This window comes from Centruroides sculpturatus, unplaced genomic scaffold (genome assembly GCF_000671375.1).
Source record: "Centruroides sculpturatus isolate CEXI.00-Female unplaced genomic scaffold, Cexi_2.0 scaffold524, whole genome shotgun sequence".
NCBI classification, from domain to species: domain Eukaryota; kingdom Metazoa; phylum Arthropoda; class Arachnida; order Scorpiones; family Buthidae; genus Centruroides; species Centruroides sculpturatus.
Window position 1 is genome coordinate 455,777 of NW_019384773.1, and position 10,998 is coordinate 466,774.

Sequence of the window (10,998 nt, forward strand, 5' to 3'; positions counted from 1 at the left end):
ACATCCAGGGGCAATCAGTCAATTGCGCGTCAGTGATGGTCTAGGGTCCATTCGTATCGTTTATTCGATAAGCCAGTAAAAACCGTAGACTTCTCTAAATGCATTTTTAAGGAATTCAGAACAGGCTTTCACTAATGAATCGATTAAATATTAAAGTACTCGGCCTGAAAGAAACTGTTGTTTCCATGCTGTATACATATAGGTTAAGTGACTTTAGTGCGTTCTCTTGTTAATTTAATAATTATGTAAAGATCAGCCAATATTTTATTAATTTTATTTTTATAATTTTGAAGAAAAGAAACATTGACACGATGCATCGTGTCAATGTTTCGTGTCAATATTATTCGTCAATATGTTTCGTGTCAATATTATTGGTGTCAATATTATTGCCATCGCGATGGCAATAATAGCTTATTTCGTTTGGTTCATTTATAAAGTTGTATAAAGTGATATCAACGGATAGCATACGTGCAAAGACAATCAAATGTGCGCAATAATAATAAAATTTTCTTTATATTTTAATACAATTCCTAACAACTGATTGTTTTGGTCTTAATTTCCTAATTTATTTGCAATTGCAACGAATCGCTTTATTTTTATTGAAGGATTAATGACTTTGAACGAAGAAAACATTTTTTAATTACAGAATTTCATCTGTTGAGTTTCATCAATAATTTTATACATTACGTTATTCATAAATAAAATAATGTATAAACTGACGTCATCCATTTCATACGAACTGCTTCCATGGCAACTTGCCACGTAAATCCCCGCAGAGTTAACGTTAAAATTCACCCAATTACAATTTTCCCTTACTTTAACTTATCAGTTTATCAATTTGTTAATTTATTGTCAATAGACAAAAAATAAACAAATTGATAAACTGATACGCAAACAAAATCGGATAAAAGTAGGGATTGAGCTTCAGTGGGCGCCCGTTTTATTTCATTAAACTTTATTCTGTTTATGGATTTCATTGTGATGATTTGAAAACTTCTTGTATGTTTCATTTTAAGAGAAAAGTTTTCAACTAGTAGCAAAAGTACGACAGTTTCCATTAGCAAATCAACGATATAGTATAATATTACTCTATTAATCTTTAAATGTTTGGTACGATTTGGCAAACCTATATAAATTTGCGTTAATCCTAAAAAGTTGGGTTATTTAATTTCTGGATAGTTTGGAGTTTGGAGTTTACCATTACATCTTTATTTACGATGTGTATCTTACATTCAAGTGCAGTCGAACTCGGTTATAACTAGCACTAAGGGACTGGCAAGATTTCTTCGTTATACCCTTTAATCGTTATCCTTGAAGAGCAGTGATATAACTTGGAGAATACGGGCGGCAGCTTTGGGCGCAAACACGTATGCGAAGCCTCGCAAGTGCGAAAATTTGTAGCTACACCAATGATGTTTAGTGAAGTTCTTCTCTTAATTTTTGATGTATGAACTTTCATGAAACCGTTTCAATTTATAAAATAATACTCAATTGGACATGATTACTTTTCCTTACCAAAAGACAGTGAATTTCTTATATTCATTCATCAGGTTCGTTCGGCTGTTCGGAATACAAATATTGAAACAGAATGATGGTCCAGTCGATAGTGTGAAACCACCGGAAGGGGGGGTAGGTCTCCCGATCCGGCAACAGGTTGTTAAACTCTTTCACTGTCAGGATGGGTGGTTGAAGGGTTATTTTTCCCGTTGTAACGGGTCGAGTGGTGGAGGGAGGAGCGCGTCGGTGAGACGACAGGCGATATTCGAGTAAACGAGGAGGCCAGATATAACATAAGGAAAATTAACAATTTATTAAACCAAGTAATACAACGTCTAGTTTGCGTCCCTAAACCACGGAGAGACCGAGAGAGAGCTTACAATAATTGGTTCCATACCTCTGGATCTGTTATCCACGCTACTCTTTGAATTAGGAAAATTTCTCTGGCTAGGAAAGTTCACTGATGTAGGAAAGGTCACTGTTTAACTATTTAAATCCTGGATTTAGGGAAGTTCACTAGATAAAAAGGACACTATTTGAAATTGATCTTCTTCCGGCACCTGCTCTGGTACGACTCCCCCGAGTAGGGGAAGGAAGTGGTTTTTATAAGTTCGGCGTGGGAGAATGGTCACGTGATTGATTGTTGTGAGGTAAAAGGTACAGGGATCAGTCAGAGTTGTTCCCGGGCCCATGCTAACTATCAACTCTGGCGTTGGAATGTGAGATTAGTTTCGAATTGAACAGATGTTTATGTGGAACATAAACGAAAAGTTTTTTTTCGTTAGGTTCCACTTTAAGTTAAAGGAAAATTTAAGCAAATACAGGACAATTAGTCGACAAATAGTCGACAAAAATTCCGGATTTCACAATAGTAAAGGTTAAACTAATTCTAATAACTTTTACTTAAATGCGATGTTTAAGAGAATCTATTTTCCACGTAGTTTATACGATTTGTTGAAAAAATATAAACACTTTATTATCACATAAAAGCAATTATCTGATCGTTTTACGAGAATTTTGAAACGCAATTAAAAAAAATTATAGACCCATAAATTCCCACTGTTATCTTTGTGATCGTTTGTCTGTCTGCTTTAAATCTCAAAAACGGAGTAAAGAAAATGAAAGATCCAAGATGGGAAAATCCTAGTGCCAGGAGTTCCCGATTAACAGTATATAAATTTCTGACACAACCCGAAAACATGTTATTTTACTTTGAAAGTATTCCTCTAAAAGGTGTTAGATGAATAACCGGCACAACTCTCCTGTTAGAAAAAAATATGATGTACAGAAACAAGACACTACTAATTTCAGGTAGAGAGAATATATTTTAAATTAAATTAAATAAATGAAAAATATGATTAAAAATTACAGCCCGGAATTCTGATTATGTCACAATAAATAGTTTAATTAATCAAGTCTTTCAGACGTTAACTTTCAGAACTTCACGGGGTCATCACAACCTGTCCAACAAGGATCACTTCTGAAATATTAATATTCGGCTGCGAATGGTACAGTTCCTAAGAGTTAATATTAGGGAAGAAATGATATCTTAAATATTATAAGATATTATATGGCTATTTTAATTGCTTACTACTTGATGGATGATATTGCCTTATTTCGTAATTTTCGACTACCGCGATAAACGTAACAATAGTAGACTGATATAACCAATCACATTTTATGCTTTTCGTTTCAGTGTTCGTTATATTTATTATTTGATTTATATAACTACAAAGGTTATCTTACGGAAGAATTTATCACATCGAATGTCAAATATTTTAAAGCTACAACATATGCATTAAATATCAGACAAAAGACAAATTTGCCGTTCAAGAAACGAACAGTAGCAAATATTGTTTGTTATAAATTAATTCTGACTGTAGTTTATTTATACCAATTGCGTTCCGACACGTGGTTCAGTGGCGTCACAATATACAGTAAATTACAATTACGCTTGTCGAACTTCTTGACCTGAAAAAGTAGGGACATCTTGTGGTAAAAAACAGAACTGTGAATACAGCATCGTTCCGTAATTATCCTCTAGTTATGCTATGTAGATGGTCCCAGTTTTCTGTAAACAAGAGTATTAGTATTATCCGTATACATTACATTAGCATTGAAAAATACACACTAATAGTTACATTAAAAATTTTTAATAACGTCTCTAAGAACACAGAAAGAGAAAGAAAAAAGAATATAATGACACGTGAAAAGTATCGATAAAATCTGTCTCCTATAAAAATTATCGACGTGTTCCTCGAAATATGCCATCAGATGACGAAAGTATAGATGATGATTTAGATAAAACAAAACAAGAATATAACCTGATTAAAAAAAATGTTTAAAGACAAAAAACACAAAAGTTAAAAAAAAACAACAGTCATACTCATATTCTATCAGACAATTGTTAAACAAGGAGAGTCATAAAAAACATAATATATGTTAAATAACTAAACTACAAACGTGTACTTTGGAGCAAAAGTTTACAATCAAATCTCCAACAACTGTTGAATGACGTCAGTTTATACATTATTTCATTTCTAAATAAAATAATGTGAAAAGTATTGATGAAACTCAACAGGTTTTCTCTGTAATTAAAGAAATGTTTTCTTCGTTCAAAGTCATAAATTCTTCAATAAAAATCAAGCGATTCGTTGCAATTGCGAATAAATTAGGAAATTAAGACCAAAACAGTCAGTTGTTAAAAATTGTATTAAAATATAAAGAAAATTTTATGATCATTGTGCACATTTGTTTGTCTCTGTACGTATCATTATCCGTTGATGTTACTTTATACAACTTTACAAATGAACCAACCGAAATAAGCTGGTATTGCCATCGTATTAATGTTTTTTCTTTAATCAAAATTTTAGAAATAAAATTAATAAAATATTGGCTGAACTTATATAATTATAAAATTATCAAGAAATCGCACACAAAAGTCACTTAACCTATATGTATACAGCATTGAAAACAACAGTTTCTTTAAGGCCGAGTTCTTTAATATTTAATCGATTCATTGGTGAAAGCCTGTTCTGAATTCCTTCTTAATATTTCAGAATAAACTTAATAAATTAGTACTTATTTTTCATGCAGTGTAACTTCTAATTGACAATGATTTTTCGTTTTCAACAGGAACTGACATAGCAACGGTCATTTTTACAGAAAAATCGAAGGAAATTCACGCTAGACTTTAGCGAATGCCGGCAAATTAAAAATGTCTATGTTGATTGCACTATTAATTTACGAAATAAATGGCCTGCGAGAGACTTATGTTGCTATGCTGCAAACTTACGTTAAAAATGATTGCTTTGGAACAGTTGCTTGTTTCCATGTGTATTAAATAAAGCAGTTAATGTTATGTGTTATTAGACATACATCAGATGTCATTAATAACTAAGACATAATTATAATAAACCGCTACTTGCTGTGTTTATTTATTTGTTTTAGAGAAAAAAAATTCTTTTTGAAGTGACTGTTTATTTAACTTATTTCTTTATTTGAACTCTTGCGATTTTATTAACTCATACTACGTTATCTCGATTATATATAAATATAATCGAGATGAGTTGATAATAATAATATTAAACGCAGAGCCCAAACGGTCAAGAGTTGAAAGTTGAAATTTGGTACACAGAGTACGTCATGAGAATGTAGAATAAAAAAAATTGTTTAGACATTGTTTCTTGCGTAGAAAATGGAAAGAGTGAACGATAATTTCGAAAAACACGGCTTCTACTGTACTATTTTAGATACGGTTTTTTGCGTTTTCGCGAAAAATCGAACATATTTTTAGACCCATCTATAAATTCTTTAATTAGTTTCAAAAGAGGAAAGAGCTAATTCCTGAATTCGGTGATAACAAATAATATTGGCTATAATTCAATAATCTTATTCTTCGCTATCGTTACGTTTTCTCCGAGTAACGCCGCACTCATTCACTAGTTAATATACAGTACATTTTTAACCCAAAAACCTACGTCTGGCCGATTGACTAGCACCACTGGCTACGTGTAGTATTGTAAAATATCTTTACGTCTGTAACATTTTAATAGGGACAGTTTTCCTTAGAATGTCCTCCCAGAAAACAACCCTTTGGCACATCAATATAGAAACAAACACAATCGACAGTGATGTTTGTTTATTTCCTTTAATAGTAATTTTGATAAAAAATGAAACCTGAGTTATGTTTATAATAATTTGTAACTAATTCAAACCCCAAACGTTTTACTCATGTTCACTTATTTTTTTATCGTGTAAACAACAGTTGTGTGTTATTTATCCTGCAAACGATACATGCACATTTAAATCTTTACGTCTTCATTATACTTTGTAGTACGAAGAGAATACGTTTAACATTTCGCACAGTAAAATTTAGTTTAATTATTTTTATTTCTAAAATGTCATTAAACATACCAATTACCACTTACCCGCATTTCGATAATATGATTTTAAATATTTATCGAATTTAAATTTGATTGTAGGCACACAAACATCTATTTTCGTTTTTCTGATTTGATAATGTGCTGTCGAGAAACACTGCTGCTAAATTCAGTATGACATGATCAAGCAATAATGAAAAAAACTGAGTAGGGTTTTTCTCGGTTTTTATTGCACTCAGATAAGATAATAAAGGGATCAGGAAGAATGTCTGATAACACTACTCAACAAATAAAATAAAAACAACAACATTTATGGAACTTATATTATAGCGAGTGTAAACTTCTATAAAGAACACTTTTTATGAATCCGGCAAACAAAATTTTCCAGCACGTAAATATTTTAAGTTTAAGAATATCATTTTCCCTCTTGTTTATCACTGATGGCACCGAAATTTTCGAAAAAAAAATAACTTAAATGCCTATGTAAAAGTGTAGTTTAAGCGACATACTTCAATTCATTTTACTGTACTTTTCGAGTAATCCTCCTACAAGTTTTTCATAGTTTCTATTTTTCTGTTGCTTAAAAACTTTTACAACTTTTTTAAAAAAACGTACATGCACTTTGTTTATCGTCATTCAATTTTTGACCAAATTGTAAATCTTGTATTAATTTTCTGATCTAAGGTTTAAGAAATATTCCTTTTTTCATTAAGCTTAGCTTCACTTGTTTTTGAAAAATATCTGTGTAATCCGACTTCGACTCCGGTTAAAACACGAAAACCCCACTACTCCGACTCCGACTCCGACTTCACAGCTATGGATTTTACTAACAAGCCATTTTTATATTATTAATTATTACAAAGAGACATAATTTTTCAAAATATTGCAAATGTCGATCAAAAATAAAAATTTACATTAAGTTCGTCTTTACTCCAGATATATATTTAACATATGAATCCTCTCTTGCTCTCTATTGTTCTGATGAATCAATACTTCTGACTTATTCTCATTTATTCTACATAAACTGCAACACTTAACAGAACAGTTTGAAGTTCTTTAGAGGAGAAGATTCAATGTTTAAATCTTTACATTCGTTGTTTTCAAGTATCTTTGTCGATAATTACGTGAAATATTTCATGTATGCGGACTTTGAAAAAATCGTTGACAAAAGATATGTTAGTGGTGTCAATCAAACGAGAAAATCACCAGATATTATTACATGCCTCTAAACATGAAATATCTAAATGATCGTGAAGTGTTCCAAGAACTTGTTCGACTTAAAGTATTTTATTAAGACTTTTATTTTAAAAAATTTAATGATATTCATTTATCACATAAACATTTCTGCAATCGGTACGAACTTAATTTCTTCTGCAAATAGAGGAAGTTGAAAATGTGACCTCTCTGTTTAATGGCTCATTAATGTAGTTATAATTGGTGGAAACAGATGGATCGAACATGCAGAAACCACGTGTACGCGTTGTACCTGTTCGCGTTGGATGTGTATAAATATCGACTTCTGCTCGCGGTAACTCATTCTAAATTCGTTTAGATACCATCGAAGATGAACACGTTGTTGATCATCACTGCTTGTTTGGCCCTGGTCGGTGAGTATGAACTTCTAATTGATGACATTGGTTGTTAATTTTTTAAATGGCATCATTTGTTAAAAAGTTTTGAAATTCGCGTTATATTTGTTACATTATATTGTATTTTTTTGTGGAAATGAAAACACTCTCAGATAATAGCTTGTTTTTTCATATATGACTTTAATCGAAATTCATATTTACAGAAATATTTCGTTAAAAAATTATAAAACTTCGAATAAACTCATTCTAGTGTTTTCAAAATTAGAACGATTTGTAATAAATTGATCAAAATGCCATAAATTCTATTAAAGTTGAATTATTTACGTATTATGAGATCTGCACTCGATTCGTGGATGGCAATGCAACACAACGGCAATCGGCCAAGAAAGTATTCTTGTCAGGGATATTCTACGAGTCACTAATCTCCATTATTTTAATATCTATTTTCTACTATTCTACTACTTTAATCTCTTATTTAAGAGTTAGACCTGTAAAGTAAATCAGTTTAATGGTGTTTCTACTTGACCAGTGATGGTCTTTTTATTTAAGTATGAATATGTTGACCTGTCTAAATGAGTGGCAATTATTTTAGTTTAGTAATTCCTATTTGATTTATACAATTCTCTAAGCATTCGCAGTTAATGTATCCGTTGACTTGAGAGAAGTGTGTTAAAAAAATAACATCATAAATTCACATTTACAAGTAATTGCATCCACAAGATTTTCATTATAATGTCGTTTTTCTGGCTCGATAAGTCGCTGATAGCAAGTTTCACATCATCTCGCTAGTGTTTAAAATAGCATATTTATAATCAGGACTGTTTTCAGTATTTATACTTCATGTGGTACAATAATAATGGAATTTTTGACACATTTGAGTGCAAAGCATTAAATATTTTAATTTTATTATATTAATAAGTATTATTTCTTACGGTTGAAAAAAAACTATTTTTTTGTATTTGTTGCAGGAACAGTATGGGCAAAGGAAGGTTATCTGGTGAACAAGAGCAATGGCTGCAAATACGAATGTCTTAAATTGGGAGATAACGATTATTGCCTGAGGGAATGCAGACAGCAGTACGGAAAAGGGAGTGGCGGCTATTGCTACGCTTTTGCGTGCTGGTGCACACACTTGTACGAACAAGCAGTTGTATGGCCCCTTCCTAATAAAAAATGCAGCGGAAAATAATGGCAACGACTTTTTATTGTCCACCAACAGAAATATTGTAACGCTTCTTAATTTCAATTAAATGAAATAAAATGTTATACCTTCATTTAAAATATCTTTATTATGCGATATACAGTTTACAGAATACAGAAATATTATGAATATTTTTCGCACGAAATCATGTAACTTTTAATTATAAAAAATAAGCAGTAGTAGTACATAAATAAATTAAAATTATGNCTTGTTTTTTCATATATGACTTAAATCGAAATTTATATTTACAGAAATATTTCGTTGAAAAATTATAAAACTTCGAATAAACTCATTCTAGTGTTTTCAAAATTAGAACGATTTGTATTAAATTGATCGAAATGCCATAAATTCTATTAAAGTTGAATTATTTACGTATTATGAGATCTGCACTCGATTTGTTGATGGCAATGCAACACAACGGCAATCTGCCAAGAAAGTATTCTTCTCAGGGAAATATTTTGCGAGTGACTAATCTCCATTATTTTAATATCTATTTTCTACTATTCTACTACTTTAATCTCTTATTTAAGAGTTAGACCTGTAAAGTAAATCAGTTTAATGGTGTTCTACTTGACCAGTGATGGTCTTTTTATTTAAGTATAAATATGTTGACCTGTCTAAATGAGTGGCAATTATTACAGTTTAGTAATTCCTATTTGATATATTTAGAATTCTCTAAGAATTTGCAGTCAATCTATTTGTTAACTCGAGAGAAGTGAGTTAAAAGAATAACATCATAAATTCAGATTTACAAGAAATTGCATCCACAAGATTTTTATTATAATGTCGTTTTCCTGGCTCGATAAGTCGCTGATAGCAAGTGACTCATCATCTTGATAGTGTTTAAAATAGCATATTTATAATCAGGACTGTTTTCAGTTTTTATACTTCATGTGGTACAATAATAATGGAATTTTTGACACATTTGAGTGCAAAGCATTAAATATTTTAATTTTATTGTATTAATAAGTATTACTTCTTACGGTTGAAGAAGACAATTTTTTTGTATTTGTTGCAGGAACAGTCTGGGCGAAGGAAGGTTATCTGGTGAACTCGTACACGGGCTGCAAATACGAATGCCTTAAATTGGGAGATAACGATTATTGCCTGAGGGAATGCAGACAGCAGTACGGAAAAAAGAGTGGCGGCTATTGCTACGCTTTTGCGTGCTGGTGCACACACTTGTACGAACNAATAAGTAATTAAGAACAAGCGCGTATCAAAATGAACTCAGATGTGTTACGCTGCATTTATATATACACAAGAAATCAGTAAATGTTAGAATTTATTTATTACTAATTAATGTTTCAAGAATATTCTTTGAATGTATGATCTAAATGGGTCATATATTCCAGGTGCAGACTCTCCATTCACATATGTGAAACCAGAGAATTCACCCTAATTAGAAAATTTTAAATAAATTCGAAAAGTCAACGGTAATATAATTATATAGTGGTTAATGAACAGTTACGTTTCGTTAGAACTTTTTATTATCGATCTTAAATTTTATATACACCGCATGAGATGTGTAATCAGCCAGTTTTATTTAGTGTCAAGATCAATTCTCAGAACATACGTTCTGTCAGAAACTATTATACTTACAATGAATACAGACAAATAAACCAAGAAATAATTTTTCAAAAAGTGCTATAAAACATTTGTCTTAAAAATTCATTGGATATATTTATAAATAGCTCCTATTCTACACAGCTATGTTCTGTGCTCACTAGAATGATAAACCGCTCTACAACAAAAACGTTTATCGTATTTCAAACAATCATTTACGAAGTATTCGTCTAAAAATTCTCCACCACTATTTCTAATCGTAAATTCAAGCAACATTGAATCTTTCTAAAAGAGGGTTACAACTCTACGTTCCCGTCTAACAATCAATTTTCCGGTTGCATTCTTCCTTTGGAAACTTTGGAAATGCCTTTAAAAGCTTGGTATAATGTAACGTGAAAGATACAAATTTGAAAAATGATCAGAACTATATTAAAGAAACAATGACAACGACCAGACTTCTTAGAATTAAAGAGTATATCCCTAAAATAAAAAACTTAATTCAAATAACAAATCAAAATCATCAATCAAATAAAATAACCAAAGAAACAACTTACTTTATTCGTTTTAATTTTTCAGTAATCCACAGTAATGAAATAGTCAGCGAGAACAGCAAGAAAACTTGTACCATGAATATAATATCGAATTCAGTGAAGCGATATTCACTTTTGATGAACAATATAATTTTGATCACAGATAAAATAGTGGTGACAGCATACTGGAAAAAGATTTTAATGAAATTAGTTTTCCTTAGTTGAATATATAT

The 10,998-nt window shown here is 31.1% G+C and overlaps 1 protein-coding gene across 2 annotated transcripts; it reads left to right on the plus strand.

Annotated features, from left to right (window-relative positions):
• The first annotated feature begins 7,425 nt into the window (after nucleotides 1–7,425).
• LOC111629039 (beta-mammal toxin Cn2) lies at nucleotides 7,426–9,797 on the plus strand. 2 transcript variants are annotated; one of them, XR_002757268.1, is made up of 2 exons: nucleotides 7,426–7,486; nucleotides 9,688–9,797. XR_002757268.1 is itself a non-coding variant. In XM_023372904.1 (2 exons), the coding sequence occupies exons 1-2, from the start codon at nucleotides 7,444–7,446 to the stop codon at nucleotides 8,655–8,657; spliced, it is 264 nt and encodes an 87-aa protein (XP_023228672.1). In that variant the 5' UTR covers nucleotides 7,438–7,443; the 3' UTR covers nucleotides 8,658–8,742. The 2 variants fall into 2 exon arrangements, 1 of the variants encoding a protein (XP_023228672.1); XM_023372904.1 differs by lacking the exon at nucleotides 9,688–9,797 and adding an exon at nucleotides 8,437–8,742 and having other exon boundaries at nucleotides 7,438–7,486.
• The last annotated feature ends 1,201 nt before the right edge of the window (nucleotides 9,798–10,998 follow it).